Source organism: Phyllostomus discolor, chromosome 5, assembly GCF_004126475.2.
Source record: "Phyllostomus discolor isolate MPI-MPIP mPhyDis1 chromosome 5, mPhyDis1.pri.v3, whole genome shotgun sequence".
Classification (NCBI taxonomy): domain Eukaryota; kingdom Metazoa; phylum Chordata; class Mammalia; order Chiroptera; family Phyllostomidae; genus Phyllostomus; species Phyllostomus discolor.
The window spans coordinates 152,865,881-152,888,949 of NC_040907.2; the positions used below are offsets into that span (position 1 = coordinate 152,865,881).

Here is a 23,069-nt window from a genome sequence, read left to right on the forward strand (position 1 = left end):
CACCCCTCTCTCTATCTATAATGTTAGAATGATATAGTTCCAATCATACCCAACTTAGTAGGAGATTTCAAACTTTGGTGAACAGCAGAACCAGCAGAAGCTCACATTAAGAATGCGGTCCCCTAGGCCACTCTGCAGGGTTCTGATCAAGTAACCTGCTTTGGGGCCCAGGAATCTTCACTTTAACAAACCTGTAGATCACACTTCAAAAAACATGGCCTTAAAAATGACCTTGTCTCAGGGTATGAACCTCAAAACTTTCAGAGGCCAAGTAGAGCGTGCATGTCTGTGCAAGGGCAGCAGGTAAGATGGAAAAGGAAAGATGCTTACAAATGGAACTGGAAAGCACATACCCTACATAGCTTCTTTCCTTTTTTTTAAATTGAGCTGTAACTATGGCACATTTACATAATGGAATTCTATGCAGCAGAAAGAAAGAAGGAGCTCCTACCCTTTGCAACAGCATGGATGAAACTGGAAAGCATTATGCTAAGTGAAATAAGCCAGGCAGTGAAAGACAAATATCATATGATCTCACCTTTAAGTGGAACCTAACCAACAAAAGAAATAAGCAAGCAGAATATAACCAAAAATGTTGAAATAAAGAACAAACTGACAGTAACCAGAGGGTAGATGGGAGGGAAAAGGTTGTCAGGATCATCTGTAAAGGGCATATGGACAAAACTAGGGAGGGGTGGGGTCAGAGGTGGGAGGTGGGAATGGCTATGGGGTGGGGGGAATGGTGGAGGGAAACTGAAGACAACTGTATTTGAACAACAATTTTAAAAAGTAAAAAATAAAATTGAGCTGTAATGCATTTTGAAACAATTTACTAGACAGACAAATAACATTTTTCTTTGAGCCCAGAAATGTCAAACAACTTGCTCAGTGTTAGTGCAGTCGAGGTAGAGCTGGGCCCAGAGCCTCGCTTGTCTCTGCTCGGGTCGCCACACCGCGCTGGAGCCTCATGAGTTCAACAGTCTTCCTCTTTGGCCCAAGACTAAATCTCCTACTCAGCTGGAGAAGAGGAAAAATAGTATTGAAAAAGCCCAGGTCAGAGGGTTACTCTAGTGTGGACTATTCCCGAAACAGAATTTTCTTGTAGCAAAGCAGCCTGGGGCTCACAGAGAAGGTCTTCGCCCAGCGGTCCTGTGCGCCCAGATCCTCGCACTGCAGGCGCATACCATCAGTTATCCTGCTGTGGACCGCGACGCTACTGAACTGTCTGTTTTCAAGCAACAAGAAGTGTGTGTGCCTCCCAAGAGAACTATCCACTTGGTAATCAGACTACATTCGTCCTCAGAGATGTTCCTAGTGTATCATTAAGTGGAAAAAGTTAACTGCAATAAAAACATGGATAGAAAAGCAGTGCGTATGTATATGTGTGTATGTATATATGTGCATATATATGCACCTATGCAGCAAAATAAAGGAAAAATGTTTGGAAAGATATATCTCTTAACAGTAAATACTGCTGGAGAATGGAACTGGGAGGAGGGGAACATTCTTTTTTTATATTATATATCTCTGAATTTTCTTTTAAACAACTAGAATGGATCATTTTTGTACATTGTTTTCCAAAAATAAAATATAGGTATTAGACAAATGGCAGTAAGGACAGTATAGTTATTTAATCTGTTCAAAACTCCACATAAAATCCAAGAGGGCAACAGAGAGCAAACCCAAAATTTATGGAGGACAATTTGCAAAACTAGGTGACAAGGCATCTCGGAGAACCACGAGGTGTGCAAGCAGGTGACAGCAAATCACCAACAGCCACCTCTGCGTGCTTTCAGCATTGGAGTGGGAGAGAGCAGAGGAAGCCACAGGACTTCTGACAGACCCCCAAACTGAAAACCCCCCAAAGAGCCAACAAGAAAGTGAGGGGAGTCAGTTTAAGAACAAGAGGTCAAGCTGGAGGAGTTTGGCCTAATCCCATTAGTGAATGAATGCACGGGGGCCCGTGCTAAAATCTGAAGTGGCTCGGCCAGTCCAGCCCCTACGAACTCTGGAAACGGACCAGCCAGGGCTCCATCCCAGGGCATGGCCATACAACTGAGGAGAAACTTCTGGGCGTAGAATCAAAGTTAAACAGGATTCAGATAATAGAGCCAAGGAAAAAGAGGGTGAGGATCAAGATGGGCAAGGCGACAATGTCAGGAATTTTCAGAAAGCAAACCACCATTATTTAGAACGTTGCGCTTGCCCTGGCTGGGGTGACTCAGTGGACTGAGTGCCGGCCTGCCAGCCAAAGGGTCTCCGGTTGATTCCTGGTCAGGGCACATGCCTAGGTTGCGGGCCAGGTCTCGGGTTGGGGGTATGCAAGAGGCAACTGGTTGCTGTATCTCTCACACATTGCTGTTTCTCCCCCTCTCTTTCTCCCTCCCTCCCCCCCTCTCTAAAAGTAAATAAATAAAATCTTTAAAAAAATAAAACACTACACTCATATATCCTAAAATTTCAGGAAAATCAACAGCACATAACAATAAGCAACAGAAAAGTATCAAGATGAAATCCAATAAATACAACAGATAACACCTTAAGAGGAATAGAAGGTGAAAAAAGGGAAAGTTTAAAAACCAAAAAGAAATTAAACAGAAACTGACAAATACTGAAGATAAAATGACGTTCAGCAGATGGAAAATGAGATATCTATACCCTCATTGTTGGAAGAGAACCCAACTCTACTGGGAACATGAATGTTTAAAATGTTTAACTTTTTAGCATCATTTAAACTAAAAAAGTCTAGAAGTTCACCCAGTGTTGTAGCTGTTTCATTAATCCCCCTTTCCTAGGCAAGGTATCTTCTAGCTAGTTTAAAGAGAAAAAAAAAAACAAAAACACTCTGTGGAAAGGAGTAACGGATCTGCATGTCTTGCACTGTTGGAATCCCTGATGTCTTGGACCAATCCAGGTTTTATAGGTCCTGCAGCTTATAGAACTTGGAGAGCCCTCATTAATAAAAAATACAAACATGGTTTATTTTTGTAAATCTTACAAGAACATATGGCAATTCAGGGGGTCCTAATTTAGCCTTATGGAAAATCCACTTCTGCTCTGTCTGCTTGTAATACCAGGGCAGGCTAACTTTTAGAGTTTTGTTTTTTAATGATTTGTTTTGAAAGACTATTTCTTTTAAAGCCGTTAGGTTCACAACAAAATTACAAGGAAGGTACAGAGATTTCACCTATACCCCTGTCTCAACACGTGTGTAGCCTCTTCCTTTACCGACACCCTCCGCCTCAGCAGGGCACGTGTTGCAGCGGACGGACCTATGCTGACACGTCACGCTCACTGACAGCCTGTAGTTTACATCAGGCTTCACTCTGGGGGTTGTGTAGCCTGTGGGTTTGGACAAATGTATACTGACATTATCCATCATTGTAATTCCATACAGAGCAGTTTCACAGCCCTAAAAATCCTCATCCCGGGCTCGCCCCCTGCACCTGTCTCTAAGGCACCCCTCTGCTGACTTCCCAGTGAACCCAAGCAGCCCCCACTGGTCTCCTTTCTTTCTTATAACGTTTTAGAAAGCCAAAACGGACCCGCCTGGCTTCTCTCCTGTCGCTTCTTCTACCCTAAGTCTTTCTTTCTTTCTTTCACTGTCCCCAGCCTTAATAAACACATCCTAAAAATCAAAAAAGGGAAGGGAGGGAGGGAGGGAAGAAAAAAGGAAGGGAGGGAGGGAGGAAACCTCAACATTTAAGCACCTGCCTTAAAGACAGCAGTTCTTTCACCATCCTGTCTCTCTCTTCATCTCTTTTTCTACAGGTTCACAGGTTTTTTCATAAGAGCCTTCTATGAAAATGTTCGGATCTTCTCAAGAATCTGCAGGTTCAATTGAGAAGTTGAAGAATAGCTAAAGGACGCAGATCCTAGAAAAGCTCCTGAGCACCAGCGGCCCACCTGTGTTCGGGCCGCTCCACACAACGAAGGTTACAGGCACAAGGTCTGAAAGTCCAGCAACCCAGAGAGTGTTGACAGATTACAGTTAGAGCACACTTTAGTGAGAAATCAATAAGACTAAAAGTGGGCTTTGGGGTTAAATCTCCTCAAAGTCGAGATGGGGGAAAGTAAATAAAACTGAGGCTCTTATAAACTAGCCAAGACTATCTATAAGTAAAATTTCGTTTTGTTAGTACAGCACTGCAGTGAAAATAACAAGCTCTGGGGTCAGACAAATCCAGGTTCAAATCCTGGCTTGCCACTTACCTGCTTGTAAACCTGGGTACCTTACCTTGTCATTCGAAGCCTCAGCTTCTTCACCCAGAAATGAGGGCAGTAACAATACTGCATCCATCACAGAATTGTGAGAAATAAATGTAAACCCCTTTGTAGAAAGATCATAAGAACTGCTTGGTACATTTTAGCTACTACTGGGAATTCTATCTTCTCTAAATTCATTTATTTCTGTGGTTTCAAATTTACTCTTATTTTATTTTTTAAAAGATTTTATTTATTTATTTTTAGAGAGAGGGGAAGGGAAGGAGAAAGAGAAAGGGAGAAACATCAGTGTGTGGTGCCTCTCACATGCCTCCTATTGGGGACCTGGTCCAAAATCCAAGAATGTGCCTTAACTGGGAATCAAACTGACTACTCTTTGATTCATAGCCTGGCACTAAACCACTGAGCACAACAGCCAGGGCTATTTTATTTTTAAAATACCATTTAAGGACCTTGTCTTGGCTGAACTGAAGAAGAAAGGACTTTTGCACACTTGAGTCAGGATAGTCAGGAGGTCAGGGCATACTGAGGAAGCAGGTCTGATGATGGCGGCAGCCATCCGTGCTGACCTAGCTCCTGGGGACAGGTGTGGGCCAGAAGGCCTGTCAAAATCTGCACGTAACTTTGACTCCCTTCAAACTTAACTACTGCTAATATAAGATGAAAATAGATTTCAAGGCGAAAAATTTAAATGGGACTGAAAGGAATATTTCACATTAATAAAAGTTCAAACTATTAAGATGTGACCATCATAAAATTTTAAGAATCTAACCCACAGCTTCAGAATTCAGGTTTAAGTTTATTTAAATGCCTTCAGGAAGCCCTGGCTGGCGTAGCTCAGTGGATTGAGTGCTGGCTGCAAATCAAAGTGTCGCAGGTTTGATTCCCAGTCAGGGTACATACTTGGGTTGCAGGCCATGACCCCCAGCAACCGCACATTGATGTTTCTCTCTCTCTCTCTTTCTCCCTCCCTTCCCTCTCTAAAAATAAATAAATAAAATCTTAAATAAATAAATAAATGCCTGCATGGCAAAATCTAGCATCATGCTCAACTTATCTTTTGGGTTACTGCTTTTACTTATATAATTACAAGTATATAAGTAAACTTATATAAGTATTATAAGTTAAGTTATAAGTATTATTATAAGTTAAACTTATAAGTATTATAAGTATATAAGTAAACATATAAGGAAACCTTATTATCTTGTCAGCTCATCTAATTCATTCAAAAATTTTTTTTAAATTATATAGCATATTTAGCCCTGGCTGGTGTTACTCAGTGCACTGAGCACTGGCCTGTGAACCGCAGGTAACTGGTTTGATTCCCATTCAGGGCACGTGCCTGGGATGTGGGCCAGGTCCCCACCTGGGGGCATGCAAGAGGCAATCAATCATGCACTGATGTTTCTCTCCCTCTCTTTCTCTATTCCTTCCCCTCTTTCTAAAAATAAATAAATAAAATCTTTTAAAAAAACGTAAAAAAATTATCCAGCATATTTAGATGTTTTCAATGCAAGAGTTGCTCTGGGTATGTGTCTGCCACACTAATAGAAGTGGAAGTTCTGGATCAAGCTTCTCAATTATATAATCTCAATTATTTTTATTCTCTCTGTAGTTTATCATTTATTTTAAAAACATATTTCACATTTTAGAATAGTTTTTGATTTATAGAAAAAAATGCAAAGACAGTTTTGAGAGTTCCCAAATGCCCTCCACTCAGTTTTCTCTGTTATTATGATCTTACATTAGATTAGTGTAGTTTACATTTGTTACAATCAACCAATCAACACTGATATTTTATTATTAGCTAAAGCCCATACATTATTCATATTTCCTTACTTTTACCTGATATTCCTTTTTTGTTCCATTTGAAAAGTTGAGTATAGATAATAAAATTTCAAGGGTAAACACTAAAAAAAATAGAGAGTATATAACTTCCAAGTTACTAAAGGAAATAAAGAATAACAAAATTTCAATTACTTTAAAAGAAGGCAAGGAAAGATAGAAAAAGACACATGATGGGGAGGAACAAATGAAAATCCCCAAAAGATAGCAGGAGGAAATTCAAATATGTAAATGGATTAAATGGTCCCATTTAAGACAAGTATAGATTGATTTAAAGTAAATCTGGACTTACAGTCAAGATGGAGGCACATGTAGACACGCGTAGACACCTCACACAATCATGGAAAGAATTACAACTAGATCTCAAAACAAATAACACCCAGAACCATCAGAAAATCAAGCTGTATAGAAGCCCAACAATCAAGGATTTAAAGAAAACACATTCATCCAGGTGGGTAGGAGGGACTGAGACGCGGAGATGGGTGGAGAGGCACAGGGATGTGGTGCGGCACGGAGAGGCGGTGGTGGCAGAACAGTCAGCCCCACATTCACGTGTGGTGGATAAAAGTCAGGCGGGACAGCTTGGGAGCCAGCAATCCCAGTCCCAGGCCAGACTGCACAGCCCAGGGTTTGAGCGCTGGGAAGAAAAATCCCCATAACTTATGGCTGTAAAAATCAGTGGGGGTTGGGACAGTGGAAAACAATTGCCAGATTTTCAGGAGACTCTGCTTAAAGGGCCCACACTGACTTAGAACATATGCAAACCCTCCTCCTCTGGAATTCAGCACCAGGGCAACAGCTGGAAGGGCACCAGTCACTTTTGGGGAGTGGGTGAAGTGACTGGAAATGGGGCGAGTCTGGGAAAACCTCCAGAAGCTAGGCAGCAGCCTTGTCCCCTCTCCAAGTCCTCCCCCTACACAGAGCTAGAAAGCAGTGAAGCAGGTTGTCCTGCCCTGGTGAGTATACCAAAGGCTCCACCCCAACAATTTACAGTTGCTTTTTCTAAAATAGGCCACACTACTAAGACAAAGAGTCAAAGTAGCTCTGCCTAATACATAGAAGCAAACACAGGGAGACTGCCAAGTTGAGGAGACAAAGAAATATGGCCCAGTTGAAAGAACAGAACAAAACCCCAGAAAAAGAACTAAATGAAAGGGAGATAACCAACGTATCAGATGCAGAGTTCAAAACACTGGTGTTCAGGATTCTCAAAGAAATCATTGAGTATGGCAACAACATAAAAAAGACTCAGGAAGAAATGAAGGTTATACTAAGTGAAACAAGGAAAAATCTACAGGGAACCAGCAGTGGAGGAGGAAGCCAGGATTCAAATCAATGATTTGGAACATAAGGAAGAAATAAGCGTTCAACCAGAGTAGCAAGAAGAAAAAATAATTAAAAAAACAAAAAACAAAAAAAATTGAGGATAATATAAGGACCCTCTAGGGTATCTTTAAATGTACCAACATCTGAATCATAGGGATGCCTGAAGGAAAAGAGGAAGAGCAAGAAATTGAAAACTTATTTGAAAAAATAATGAAAGAAAACTTCCCTAATTTGGTGATGGAAATAGACATACAAGTCCACAACGCACAGAGTCCCAAGCAAGTTGAACCCAAAGAGGCCCACACCAAGACACATCATAATTAAAATGCCAAAGGTTGAGGATAAAGAGAGAATCTTAAAAGCAGCAAGAGAAAAGCAGAGTTAACTACAAAGGAGTTCCCATAAGGCTCTCAGCTGATTTCCCAAAGAAACTTTGCAGGCAAGAAGGGACTGGCAAGAAGTATTCAAAGTGATGAAAAGCAAGGACCTACAACCTAGATTACTCTATCCAGCAAAGCCATCATTTAGAATGGAAGGGCAGATAAAGTGCTTCCCAGACAAGGTAAAGCTAAAGGAGTTCATCATCACCAAGCCCTTATTATATGAAATGTTAAAGGGACCTATCCAAGAAAAAGAAAAACATCAAAACTATGAACATTAAAATGGCAACAAATTCACAACTATCAACAACTGAATCTAGAAAAACAAACTAAGCAAACGACCAGAACAGGAACAGAATCACAGATCTGGAGGTCATCTGGAAGGTTATCAGCTGGGAGGGGGAAGAGGGAGAATGGGGAAAAGGCGCAGGAATTAAGAAGCATAGTTGGTAGGTACAGAATAGGCAGGGGGAATGTTAAGAAGAGTACAGGAAATGGAGAAGCCAAAGAACTTATATGCATGACCCATGGACATGAACCAAGGGGGGTGTTGCTGAAGGGAATGGGGGTACCAGGTGGGGAGGCATAGGAGGAAGAATTGGGGCAACCGTAATAGCATAATCAATAAAATATATTTGAAAAAATTAAAAAAAATTAAAAAATGAAGTAAATCTATCTTTGTGAGGTTTATTACAGAGAGAGGACAGAGAATATTTTGAAGTAAAAAGACAGAAAAAGACATACCAGGCAAACACTAACAACAACTTGGTTAGCCGTATCAATATCAGATAAAATAAACATTAAGGCAAAAAACATTACTTGAGATAAAGATGAATTTATCAGGAAGCTTTAACAATTCTCAACAACATAATTCACAGCTTTATTTAATGGACATATCCAATGTTACAAAAAATATATTTTTATAATTAAAAAGTACTAAAAACCAACAAGAAAAACAAGAAAGAACAAAAAGAAAAACAAGAAAAAAAGAAAAAAGTAAAGCAAACAAAAATACTTGGAACTGAATGACATAAACCATAAATATATTACATGTGTGATTCAGCTAAAGTAGGACCTCAGAGGAAATCTGTAACGTCAATGGCTTTGGAAAGAAGATCACAAGAGGGCTGCTTGAGTGTGCCGCTCCAGCAGTGGGCGTACCTCAGAGCAAGCATCCACAAGATAGAACAAAATGGCATGCAACTTAACAACTTAGAAAACGGAAAACACAAAAAATCCAAAGAAAGTAAGTAAAAGGGAGGAAATAACAAATATAAAATCAGCGAATACTTTATATAGCACTTTCTATGTGCTGGGTACTGTTCTAAATTCTCAGTGCTTATTAACTTAAGAAAATGATACAGCAGAGAGGAGTAACAAAACCAAAATTTGATTTTTAGAAAAAAATATTAAAATTTGAAAACCTCTGGCAAGATTGATCAAGAAACAGAGAGGGGGAGGCCCATATATGTGATAAGAGTTATAAAAATGAGAACACTGTAAATATAACAGAGATTAAAGAGATATTGAGAGTGTGTTATGAAAAAATATACATCAACAAATTTGAAAACTTGCATAAGATGAACCAATTTCTAGAAAAAAATTTATAACTTACTACGACTGACTCAAGAATATATAAAACCCTGAATATAGCTTAAAATCTTGTCACAAAGAAATCAGGTCCAGATGGTTTGCCGAAGAGTTCTGATATGCATTCAAGGGCCATACAATCCCACCTTACAGAACCCAATCCAGAAAATGGAAAAAGATAAATCATTCCCCAACTCATTCTGTGAAGCTAGCAAAATCCTGATACCAAAACTTGGCAAGGACTTATAAGAAAGGAAAATTGTAGGCCATACTCACTCAGTGACAGGGATGCAAAAATCCTAATACAGTAAAGTGTTAGAAAATGAAATCTAATATATTACAACCCAATTGAGTTTATTCTAGGAATGCAAGTTTGGTTTAACACTTAAAAATCAACCAATATAATTAATTGTGTTTACATATTAGAGGAAGATAAGATGTTCATTCACTAGATGTATAAAGTGCAAAGGATAAAATTCAACATCAATTCATAACTTTTAAAAATCCTTTATAAAACTAGGAATAGTTGGGAACTTCCTTAATCTGATAAAGCCTCTACAAATACTCCCTATATTAGTTATCCATTACTGCACAACACATCACCCCAAAGCTTACTGGCTTAACACAACAATAAATATTTATGTTCTTATTTACTATAGCCAAGACGTGGAAACAACCCAAGTGTCCTTCCATGCATGAATGGATAAAGAAGATGTGGTACGTGTATACAATGGAATATTACTCAGCCATAAAACATGAAATGTCATTTTCAACAACATGGATGATTTTGAGTATTATGCTAAATGAAATAAGTCAGATGGAAAAGCATAAGAACTGTATTTCATACGTAGGATATAAAACAAAAAAACAAACAACTAACCCCAAACCCTCATGGATACAGACAATAGAATGGTGGTTACTGGAAGGGAAGCGGGTGGAGGGAGGATAAAAAGGGATCTAACATATGGTGATGAAAAGAGACTAGATTTCAGTCGTTGAGCACGTAATAGAGGATACAGATACTGTATTATAAAGTTGTACACCTGAAATTTATATAATGTTGTTAACCACCATTCTTTCGATAAATTTAATAAAAATATTTATGTTTTCACAGTTTCTGTGGGTCAGAAATTTTGAGCGGCTTAGCTGAGTGGTTCTAGCTGAGGGCCTCATAAGACTGCAGTCAAGACTCCTGGCTAGCACTGCAGTCAGCTGGAGGCTCAGCTGCCGCTAGAGGAGCCTCTCTGGAGGTGGCTCACTCTCAGTGCTGGCAAGCTGATGCTAGCAGCTGGCTGGAGGCCTCTTTGCCACATTCGCCCTCCCATAGGGCTGCTTGAGTATGCTCCCAGCACAGCACCTGGCTTCCGAAAAGGAACAGCAGAAACATTAGGAAAAATTTCTCAGTCTCCTAAAGGATGCTTACCTACTACAAAAATGATGTTTAATGACAAACTGTTGGAAGCATTTCCACTGAAATAAGATAAGGACACCCACTACTATCACCAACATATTATATTCAAGTTTAGCCAGTGCAATTACATTTAAAAAAAAAGAATCAGGGAATTATAAATATTGGAAAGGAAAAACAATTTGGTGATACCTATCAAAATATTAAGTACATGCATCCACAAGTTTTAAATGGCCAATTAAACACTTGCACTTTTCCCTATAAGGACCACTCCTCATTCAAGTAATGGCAATGAAATAACATATAAATAAATAAAATTTACGGTGGGGTAAATAATGAGGTAACCCATAAGCAAATGAAAGATTTCAACCGTCATACGGAAGTTAGAGAATGGATAAGGAAGAGGAAGACTTGTGAAGGGTGATCAGTCTCACAGAATTTTGGAGAAGCTTTTAACTGGGAAACACCAGGTACAACAGAGAAGAAAAACGAGGTGAGATACTTATTAATTTAAAGCCTGTATGCAGAATAGTCAACCCATCAACTCTACTCTCCCTCCATCAGCCAAGGAACTACCCCTCCAGAAGATAAATGAAGAATTCTCAAAGTAAATCAAATGGCTCAATGAGAAAGAGTTCAATATGCAAAATGCAGGCTCAGGAATCATAGAACTTTTTTTTCAACATCTGATGTATGGAATTTGACCACCCAAGTAAAAAGGTCCAAAGTGTTAAAATCTGAGATTATACAACATCTGAATAAGAACAGATTTGTTGGAGTTACATGTGTAAAGCTATATATACCATTAATTATGGGTTCCATTGTGGTTGCAAATAGATATGTTGAAATCCTAACACCCTGTACCTGAGAATATGACCTTATTTGGAAATAAGAGTTATTGTAGATATAATTAGTTAAGATGAAGTCATACTGGAGTAGGGTGGGCTCTTAACCCAATATGACCAATGTCCTTATTAGCAGAGAAGAGACTTAGACACACAGAAAGTGCCCCATGGAAGAACAGAGGCAGAGACTTGAGTGATGTGTCTACAAGCTAAGGAATGCCAGGAATTGCTGACCCAAGAAACTTAAAAAAAAAAAAAAGCTTGAAACAGATTCCTCCTATGAGCCCTCAAGAAGGAACCAATCCTGCTGATACCTTAATTTTCGACTTCTGCCTCCTACTGTGAGACAATACATTTCTGTTTTAAGCCTCCCAGTTTATGGTACTTTGTTGTAGCAGCCTTAGGAAACTAATACACATTAGTTTTCTACATCAATTTTTCTTTCTCAGTGTTGGCACATTTCTTCCACTCTTAAGCACCCTTCAAAAACTAATGAAAAGGTACAACAGTAAAGTAAAAAGGAATGGGTTAAACAGGACCCCTGGGTTACTAATTACTTCCTGTCTAGACTTTCTCTACAAAGAGAGAGAATTCTGAGTAGAGGTTGTTTACTCTGAAAGAAGATCATAGTCACAAGTTGTTAATCAACATTAAACTGCCAGCTATCACTTTTTTAAAGTTGATATAGTCTTTTTGGTTGTACAAAGACTTTGGCCCTTTCTCTCCACTATTACAGGTCTTCGAGATTTTCTAAGTCATCTATTTTAGAAAGCATTTTGCTATCCAATTCTACTTCCTTTTGGGAAAAAAAATGGTATCGCATATACTGAGAAGCTTAACTTGACAGAGATACTATTTCCTCTCTCATTGTCCTTCTGAGCCAAATTCCCAGGGTGGAAACCTGCTTGGCTCAGCTGGGTACCAATTTATCTGCAACCCTTTGTTTTGGGTGTAGGATGGAATGCTGCCCCGTGGTACAAAATCTGCTGGAGGGCTCCCATTTGAGGTAAGATAGCCAACAAAGGCAGTCATTATGGGCTGGGAGGATACTCCAGAAGTGTTCTACTAAAGCTGTTATTTATACTTCAAAGCTATTACTTATAATTTAATGAATAGCTTTGTATATGAGGTATGTCCAGAAAGTATCCAGCCATTGCCCATGAAAAATAGAGATATTTATTGAAGAAGATACAAGATTTAAGAAACAGTGTACATAGGGCAATGGTGCCTCATCCCCTTAAAAGTTATGACCTTGTTGAGGAAATCTGGTACATTGGTAGAGGTTTGAATCAAGTCATTAGCAAGCATAGCACGATGTTCCTTCTGCTCTGGTAGCAGAAGCTGTTGAATGAATTTTGCCATGATATGTTTCGTGCCAAGATCCTGTGCCAAATCTCAGAGACAGTAGTTTTGGAATCTCCAGATCAGCTACTAGTTCTCACACTGTCAGTTGCCGATCTTTATTGACTTCAGCCCGTATACATTCAACATTCTCAGGTGTTCTGCTTGTTGCAGGCCTTTCAGAACATGAGCCACTTTCAACACATTCTCAACCATCTTTGAAGTGTTTGTGCCACACTTCTATTTGTGCTGCACTCATTGCTTTGTCCTCAAAAGCCTTCTGAATCAACTGAATAGTTTTGGTGGAGGAATGTTCAAGCTTAATGCAAATTTGATGCAGATTCGTAGTTCTACTCATTGTCATTTTGAATGTGACAGCTACACTGTACACATGCTCATTTAATGGCATCTACCACCCCCACTGACTAGTACATATGAAGTCATCATAGTTCACACATGCACATTCTAGTCCACTCTCCTTGGCTACCAGGTTACATCGATGTCGCGCTAACTGTTCTCATTATATTGACAATGGCTGGACTTAGTCCAGACAGGCCTTGTGATAAACATTATCTAATTAATTCCTAAAGGTAGAATTATTAGGTCAAGACATGTTAATTTAATTAAAGTTTTAAATTCATATTATCAGATTGCTGTCCAAAGATTGAATTAGTTTACATTATTACCAGTATATAAAGTGATGATTTGATGAAACATAATATTTATCAATATTAGATATCTTTTTTACACTTTTGCCAATTTGATGAATAAAGGTGGTATCTCATTTTAATCCACCTTTTTTCTTTTTTTAATTTTAAATTTTTAAAGATTTTATTTATTTACTTTTAGAGAGATGGGGAGGGAGGGAGAAAAAGGGAGAGAAACATCAATGTTTGAGAGATATAGGGATCAGTTGCCTCTTGGTTGACTCTTGTAAGCCCCTACTGGGGACCTGGCCCAAAACCCAGGCATGTGCCCTGACTGGGAATCAAACCAGTGACCATTTCATTGGCAGGCCAGCACTTAATCCACTGAGCCACACCAGCCAGAGCTAATCTGTCTTTTTTCTTTTAATCAGAAAAGCTGAATATTTTCATCTGATTTTTTGGATATTTTTATTGCTTCATTCATGAAGAGCTTATTTATATGAATTAGCCATTTTCAAACAAGGCTGTTTTTTTCATCCTAATGGTTTAAAATAACTCTTTGCATATTCAAGAAATATTCACTTTGTAATTTATATATAGAAAATTTTCCTATTAATATTTTTATTTTATTTATAGAGTGGATTTCTTGGAAAGGTGCCTGTTAACTCTAAAAGGATGCTTTTATCTAACTATTAATTGTCTTCAGATCAACTTTAATAATAGATTTTTAAAAATACTTTGGAGGACAATAGATTAAATATTAACAACTGAATCTTGAATATTTAATGAGTATGAAGCAAATACTCAATCACAGTAGCCTCTGCCATCCTAAAGGGCTACCTGATTCCATCTTCCTTTGTTCACTCCCACAGGTCAGCCCTTGTCTCCTCTCACCTGGATTTCTGCAACCGCCCTAAACTGTCTCTGCCTCCAGTTTCATGTAGCCACCTTTCATCGCTGCCAGAAAAATAATAATCCTTTTGCTATAAAAATTTTATGTCACTTATCTGCTTAATCCCCTTTGATAAAATCCAAACTCTCTAGTACAAGGCCCTTTGCCCCTGCACCCACCTGATTTCGCTGGCCGCCTTCTATCTGTGTGTCATACACGTTCCAGCTGTATCAGGCTAATTCTAGCTCTCTGAATGCACCTGTTGCTTTGTAGACTTGTAAGACCTTCTGTTATTCCTCCTGTGCGGGCCCCCTTCCTCTCTGTCACTACTGATTACTCTTATTCATTTTTCTAGATTCACCCGTGTCTGTGCATATTCTAGGGAGCCTGTCGGCCTCTCTCTCTCCTGTTGCTTTAAGTATATGGCCTCTGTGCTTTCACAGTGCTCCATGCATTTCTCTTTTAGCGCTGTTGAGTGTTTACTAGTCTATGTCTTCAAAAAAAACTATAAATGTGGTAATAGCCTCCTCTATCACCATAATTCAGGGGTTTCCACAGGGCTCGATACATTAGAGCCCATTAAGTTTTTGCTAATTAAATATACAGACAAATTAACATTTCCATGTTTCTCAGGAAAAAGACAACCAAGCCAATATGCTACTATCAAAGTTTTAAGTGGGAATTAAACAGTATAGCAGAGGACATTAATAATAAAGAGTAATACCACTTACAGTATTTGTTATTTGCTTTCCTGCCCTGTGCCTTAATTTTCAACTTTTTAGGTCTAAAATAATAATATCAAGCAAACATCTTCAGAAGATAAACTACGGTAGAGAGAAGATTAAGAAATTTGGTTGTAAATGCTTTGATATGTCGGTTGCTGGTATAAAAAACTCCAGGAGACCTAAGAATATCATATTTTCAAACATATAATGGTAAAAGTCATTGGATAATGTAATATAATTCTTTTATTTTTGAGGAATAATGCAAATGTAGTTTATTTTTACATGGAACCCTTGATTTGAAGATACTGAGAGGAAACTCCAGAGCTAAGATTTGGAAAAGATGAGAGGAGCTTAAGAAGGTTATATAAATGTCAAAGTTGCTATGAGAGGGGCATCCAACCCATGGCCCACGGGCTGCATGCAGCCCAGGATGGCTATGCATGCAGCCCAACACAAAATCATGAATTTACTTGAAACCTTATTGGGGGGGGGCGGTGTGGAAGCAAGGGAGGGAGGTGGGTTTTGCTGGGGTTGGGGGGGTAGTGGTGGGGGATAAATTGCAGGCAACTGTAATTGAACAGCAATAATATAATTTTTAAAAAACATTATGAGCTTTTTTTGGTGATTATGTATCACAATGTATTTAATGTGTGGCCCAAGACAACTCTTCTTCCACTGTGGCCTAGAGATGCCAAAAGATTGGACACCCCATTTGGTTGTTCTCACAACAAAATTATACACCTTAAGTATATGCAATTTTTATTTGTCAATTATACCTTGATAATTGATTAATTTAGGCGGGGGGAAATAGAGAGAAGGACCTAAAGTTCTTTGTGTGGGGATCAAAACTGCCCAAGCTCATCTTTACAATAAAGAATCCCAAATGAAGTCCTGGTCCAGAATATTCCAAGTGGGTGACAAAGTTACCTGGTCAAAATATTCAGGTGAAGACCCCTGAATCATCTGGCCTAAATAATCTAGACAATGAATTAATCTAATAATGTTGTATTCTCCAATTCAGTTTGCCAGTGTAGATCTGGCCCGAGGGGGTTCTGAAGCAAGAGAAATGAGGATACAATGAAGAACAGAGAGACAGATCGCTGTCTCTGGGGAGCCCTGAGAAAAGGTGATGTGGATGCTGTAGGAGATGATATGGCCACATGGAAGTGAGTTGGGGGCCCTCCGGGGACCCCTGTACTGAGACTGAGGTGGCCCTACCTCTCTCTACTGGAACAGAAGGGACGGAGGTGTGTGAGCAGAAGGCTTGGGTGCCCAACTGGCCTTATCACCAAGGTGAAGAGAATAGGAATTTGACTGTCTATTGAAATCTCATCCCTTCTTGGAAGTTCATATCCTGTCTTCTTCAAAAAACTTTGCCTAAATCAGCCTGTATGCTTTAGAGTCAGTTTGTAGCAATTTAATACCTTATTAAATTGCATCTTACATTGTCACCTTAGTAGGTTGTAAATGTCTTTAGGACAGAAATCCTGTTTTGGGTTTAAAAAATGTCCACAGTGCCTAGGGTAGTGTTGAGGATGTAATAAGTGTTCAGCAAGTAAGTGTCTAAAGGTAAAGTTGAAAGGAAGGAACCATTGGGCTCCCACAAGTTTCCTAAATTTCTTTGTAACTTAGAGGAAGAATACCAGAGACTGTTGGGTCCCATTCCCACATTCTCAAATCAGAGAGCCGAGGTTCCCATAGTACATGGTATACTTTTCTCTGAAGAGCGCTATCCTAAATGCAAATTAAGTCTCAAAGCCCTACAAAGGACAACAGGGAAAGCACAGTCCCTGTAAATCCCCTTGGGGACCAGGCTCTTCTCCCTGAGTCCTCCTCTGTGTGTGAGTGTGCGTGGTGGGGGAGGCAGTGGTGGGGTGGGAGGGCATCAGCAAGAGGGAGGAGAGAGACTCCACGCAGTGATTATGTGGAGGGGATTTGCTATGTCTCTTTTCCTCCCCCCACCCCTCTTTCTTTGTCCTCTTTCTCCGTGTTCCTCTCTTTGTCCCCCTTTCCTCGTCCCCTTCTTCTGCATTTGTCTGGGAGGATCCTGGAGTGTTCTTTTGATCGACTCAATCTTTCTCTGGCACTTGAGTTCTGATTGGCTGAAGGACTTAGAGGGGGAAAAAAACTTTAATTAAGTAGATAATCTCTTCTTTGGAAGTTTGGCAGCTCCATTTCACCTCCCCTTAACTCTGTTTGGGATCGCTTACACACCAAGGAAGTTGGGGTTTGAGGAGAATTCCATCCCACTACCATCTTACGTCTCAGTCTCCCAAGTTTTTAGAATTTTTCTATCTCTGTTACTCCAGAGGATTATGTTGCTTATGAGGCTTTCTGTGTGCATTTTTCTTCTCACCTGTGTTCTCCAACTCATCCACACCTGGTAAGTAACCTGGAACTTGGAATTAGGTATGTGCATGGATTCTATGGGAGAGAGGTCATTTTCACTTCTAGGAATGTAGGGCGCTTTGGGATCTCTCCTAGGAAAAATTGTTTAAGGCAGTAGGGTTCTTCCAAATCTATGACTGACTTTGGGAAATCTGTAGACCCCTGCCAATAAAAGAATATCTGTGCTATATCACAAATATTCTAAGTGGTTTGGGGGGAAAGACAGTAGCCCTTTTTACCAAACACTGATTTCAGCATCACGAAGAAGAAGAAGGTGGCTCAGAGAAAGCTCCACGTGTGTTGAATCTGACCTTTGAGGTGAAGACAAAAATTCAGTGGGATTTAATTCTGCATTGTCTGACTTGAATGTTTCAGAATATTCTGAGTAACAGCTCATATCACTTCCTAGAGATTAAAAATTACCTCGAGCTCCTGAGTTGGTACTGGGTTTAAAAACATGTTGGAAAGAAGACATTTTAGAAATCTAAACTTTTCTACATATTTGTTTAACTTACTTAATTTACAAATATTTCTAGTTGCTCAGAAATTTAGATAATGTGTGTGAAAGTGCTTTGTAACTACAAACCCCTGCACAAATGAGGGATGATATGATCACTTGCACTTAGCTCTTAGAAACCACATAAAGTCTCTATATGTGGACAAGTTAATAAGCAAGTGTGCAATAATATACAGATGTGAGATGCAGGAAATGCATGTTGCCAGGGTGTTTGTAGTTTTCCCTCAATTAAGATGTAAGCTCAATCTCTCTCTTTATCAGTTCCCCCTTTGACCATCTATTTAACCAGGATATGAATCCAAGTGCTACAAAAACTGTTGACGAAGCAAGAATAGGAATGTCTTTGCTGAAATCAGCTTCCTGTGCTAATTGAGAGCGTATTCTTATTATAAATAAGTATAGCTATCTTTATTAGGGAGTTGATAAGAAGTATGCCAAAATGATACAATGGTCTGCCAGTTAATTCAATAATTAACATATCTAATTATAAACTGAACCACCAAATAATTGGTCAGTTTTTAATTGGCATTTTAATTAAATATTTCACATTCAAAACAATCTCCCTTCTCTCGCCCTCACGAGAACAAAAAGACAAAAGGGAGAAGAGACTATTTCAGAGCGTTTCTGACATTCACGGTATTCTTCAGCTGATTCAGTATCAGCAGAAGGGAAACACGAGATTCCTTCCCCCAGTCACCGGGGCAGTGTGAAGAATTGTTCTGTAAGAAAATACCTTTACTGTGTGTTCCTTCCCTGCTGGAGGGGGTCATGTTCATTTCATTCCGATACTGACACAGCCATGCTGAAAGGTGGCTGGGTTGCTTGTCTGTCCAAATTCAAGTGTCTGGATTCAAAAAGAAAGAAGAAGAAAAGAGATGTGAAAGAAAGTTCTAATTTAAAAGCAGGGTTTAAGAACCCCTTCTTGCTTTGCCTGACTTTGAGGAGAAAATGTACAAATCTGTATAATGCAATTAAGTTTTAATTGCATTTCCCTCATAAGCCCCAATTTGAATTAAATATTTATACTTTGCCAAGAACCTAGTATTGGTAGCATTTGCAATGTGATGTTCGAATTTAACATGAAATCGTGGTTATTCTTATAATGGAGCTATCAGGGTTTTGCACAAGGTCATCTTTTCCTTTGTGCCGTGCAGAGAAATTTGACCAACAGCAGCCTTTCAGATGTGTCTCTTGGTGCTTCATTATCAGCCTTTTATGTGAGGACCTCAAAAGCATTTAACAAATAGAGAACCACAATTTCTGCTTGGCTGTTCAATTGTAGGCGCGCCTGAAATTACTGTCTAACAGAGTCCATCAACAGGAATTCCTGGGCTTGAAAGGGAGAGGGTAAAAATGACACGCACCTGCAGCACCCAGCTTCACGAGGAATCTCAGTGCAAAATAATTGGGGGAAAAAAGCATTCTCCACAGTTCAGGAGTTTTTGAAAGAATTATCCTTTAGTAACTTGAGAAAAATCTTTTGTTTTTCTTAATTCTTAATGGCTGCTCCCCACCACCCCCAAAAAGAAGAGTGTGGGAAAGCGTGGTGCAGCCAAGCAGATGGCGATGGTTACAGTGGTGACCCGAGAGGAAGCAGTTTGACTTTCCGCCTCCCGTATACTTACTCCTCTGGAATGAATGGACCTAGAACGTGTTTTTCTTTCATCGTTCCCTTCATTTGACTCTAAATAATGTCCCATAATAATACCAGGCCTTGCCCGGTTCTATGCATCACTCTTTCTTCCCTTCTTTCTCTCTCTGTCTTCCTCACCTCAGCTCCATCACCAAATCAGAAAGATGCACTGGGACACAGAGGCCAGCTGAGGCTCTGCTCACATTCTTTAACAGGGATCACTACCCTTGCTCTTCTCCAAAGGATTGAAACAGGGTCAGTTCCTTTTCTGCACTAGAGCAAGAATTTATTTGAAATCTTTGTGTTTTAAAGCAGCTTTTGAAACACATCATCCCTTGGTTCTCTACATTTGTGTTTTTAGAGTAACCCTCTGTGGCTGTTGAAATTTCACCCAATGATGACATGCAAAACCCCTGGTTAGCAAAGGCTGCTGTTCTCGTGGGGGCGGGGGCAGGGGGGCAACTTGGAATCCATATTCTCACCAAGTGTCGTCAATAGTTACAATTATTTTCTGTATGTATGTGCAACAATTTTTTCAAATGTATATTATGACCAGTAAAATAGACACTAATTTTAAAAATCATTGCATTCATAGTAATTTGTGGTCCTATCACGTTTTTGTTGAGTTGTCCCCACTGACAGGTGCAAAAAGGACAAGGGCGGCCAAGTGGGGCTCCACTAAGCTTGTCACACTGGAAGGGAATTCTCATCCTCACAGAGCCAGAGAGTCTCTGGAGTTCGGGAAATGAATTCAGGAGGGAGAAATTGCTTTGGAATCTGGAAAATAATACACCAATAAAAGATGCACATACCTAATAGCTTCCCTAGTCCATAAAGAAAAGTTCTTAGTCCATAAAAAAAAAAGCAGGGCTTGTGGAGGAACTGAGCAGGATTAGGTTAGTAGCTGCCATGTGGGAAGCTCTGAGGGCCTGAGACACGATCCCGCTCTCAGTTCCCAGTTTTGTCATTGATTTCCCCAACAACTTGAGACCCCAGTTTTTCCTTTCAGAGCTCCCGTTTCTCCTGCTATGAGAGGAGACACTTTGTTACAGCTTTTCTTAGGAATCCAGTTTGTGTAAGTGGTGAAGGGGATGCCCTGCAGAGCACCTGTGTGTGTGTGTGTGTGTGTGTGCTTGTGTGTGTGGATGATAACATGACACAAAGAAGGGTCTCCTTTTTGTGATATTATACAAAGGTAAATGGGATAATTAAAAAAAGAGGACCAGAAGAAAAGGAGTTGCAGTCCAAACCCTCTCTCTTCCATGGAAGGAGTTTACTCGTTTTTCCCTGTACCCAGCTGGGACAATTGGTTTAGTGCTGCTTTATACTGGGCAATGCTAGTCTCTCTTGGAACTGTTAATAAAATCCTTTTTTTTTTTTTTTTTTGTGGGCTCCATTTACTCTATTGCCATTAGAGACAGAGGAGAACTCAGAGGACTTAGAAAGAGAGGTCAATACAATTTTGCTTAGGATAAACCCTCACTTTTTCAGAAAGCAGATGTTTTTTCCTAGGTAAAAGATCAGGCTGGGTCAGCAGCTGGGGAAAACTCTGAGCTCAACTCACATTTGAAATACACCTACACTCTGACAGCCTCTTGCAAGAAACTATCATCCACTCTGGACACACTCTCTAGGGTCATTGTAAGCCGAGTTTTTATGGACTGTTTTTCTCGGTCTTTATCATAGGCCCTTGTTATTGATTATGTCTTCTCTCTATATGCTTCTTAGGTCAGAGTTTTCTCCAGGACAAGAGAAATCAGACCATGAGGGAATCATTTAAATTCACTATTATCCAATCAGTCCAAGTTCACTTTCCTTAACAGGTTGTTCTGCCAACGTCAGCATGCTCCAGTACCAGCACAGACTCAGGCTATGTTCCAGTAGTCTCTGTAGACCCTGTAAGTAGGCCAATAGCTCAGTGTCGCTATGCAGCTCCATAGATGAAATTCTTGTGTTTTCCAGGCCAAGCTGAAACCATCCTGCATAAGGAAGAATTTCCCCTTCATTCAAAGCTGTAATTCTGTAATTCTCCCATATATGCAACTAGATATGGACAACAATTGTATTTTTAATAAATATTTTTTAGCAACCCCCCCCGCCCCATAATTCTCTTTTGCTACCATAAATTTCAGTCCTTTTTCTTCACTCAGGCTCTTCAAGTTCACTATATCAGACTCTGAAGGTTCTATTCCATACCAAAATCTGGGATAATAAATAGCAAACCTAATATTGGCCATATTACCCTGTCTGGTATTTCTTCATTTTAATCCAAGGTGTCTTGTGGAGCCTATATTGCATAGATTATTGCTTCAGGAGTATCCTGTTGTTTAATTTTATATTATGGAAAATTTATTTTCTTTTTTAAAAATACTTTTTAAGATTTTTTATTTATTTATTTTTAGAGAGGGAAGGGAGGGAGATAGAGAGAGAAAGAAAGAAACATCAATGTGTGGTTGCTGGGGGTCATGGCCTGCAACCCAGGCATGTACCCTGACTGGGAATCGAACCTGCAACACTTTGGTTCGCAGCCCGCGCTCAATCCACTGAGCTATGCCAGCCAGGGCTGAAAATTTATTTTCTTTTTACAAACATAAAGAGAACAGCATATATAATCAACTCCCATAACTCGGCCTCAATAGTTATCCCTTGGCTAATTTTTGCTTCGTGTATACTTTCTGTAGCATTTCCAACTACATGTGTTCTCTCCATCTAAATCTTCCAAGTACTGCCATGGTTCAAAATAGGAGGAAGAGACATAGGACAAGGAATGCCCTATCCCGTGTCAGAGTGACCTAGGACCAGTAATTAAAGTGAGTCTTGGGGGATATCATACAGATATGACCCCCCATAGGATGAAAAAATCAAGAACACAAATTAGCAAAAAGAGAATTCATTCAAATACATATTTGAGTTTATTTTTGTTTGAGCTGTGGTTAGTTAGTAAAGGCAACAGAAATTGATAGGTGGATCAGACTGAGGAGAGGACATTTTTACTTTCCACTGGATTTCGTTCCATTAAGTAGTAAAAACAGGTACCAAAGTACCAAAGCCTGCCAATTTTCCTACCTTGAACTGTCCATCTAGTTGTTTTATAGGGCAGTCCTTAGAGTTACGATGTGCACCCACCCTCTTGATCCTGACATAAACTGGTATTGCATCCATCAATGCAGTTAAGAATGTGAATGTTTTCTAAATCCTGTACCACAGGGACCAAAGTAACAAGATCAGAAAACAAAACAAAATGCTCTGCTTCCATACTAATCCTGGATGAGGTTCCTGCAACTTCAGGCTTTCTGGGAACAGTGGCT

General features: G+C 39.6%; 1 protein-coding gene across 1 annotated transcript in view; it reads left to right on the plus strand.

Annotated features, from left to right (window-relative positions):
• The first annotated feature begins 282 nt into the window (after positions 1–282).
• WNT8B (Wnt family member 8B) overlaps positions 283–23,069 on the plus strand; it is a 35,932-nt gene continuing 13,145 nt past the window's right edge. Inside the window, exons 1-2 of the mRNA XM_036027521.1 lie at positions 283–303; positions 1,093–1,278. Coding sequence (XP_035883414.1) covers positions 283–303; positions 1,093–1,278 — 207 coding nt within the window. The remainder of the gene's footprint in view (positions 304–1,092; positions 1,279–23,069) is intronic.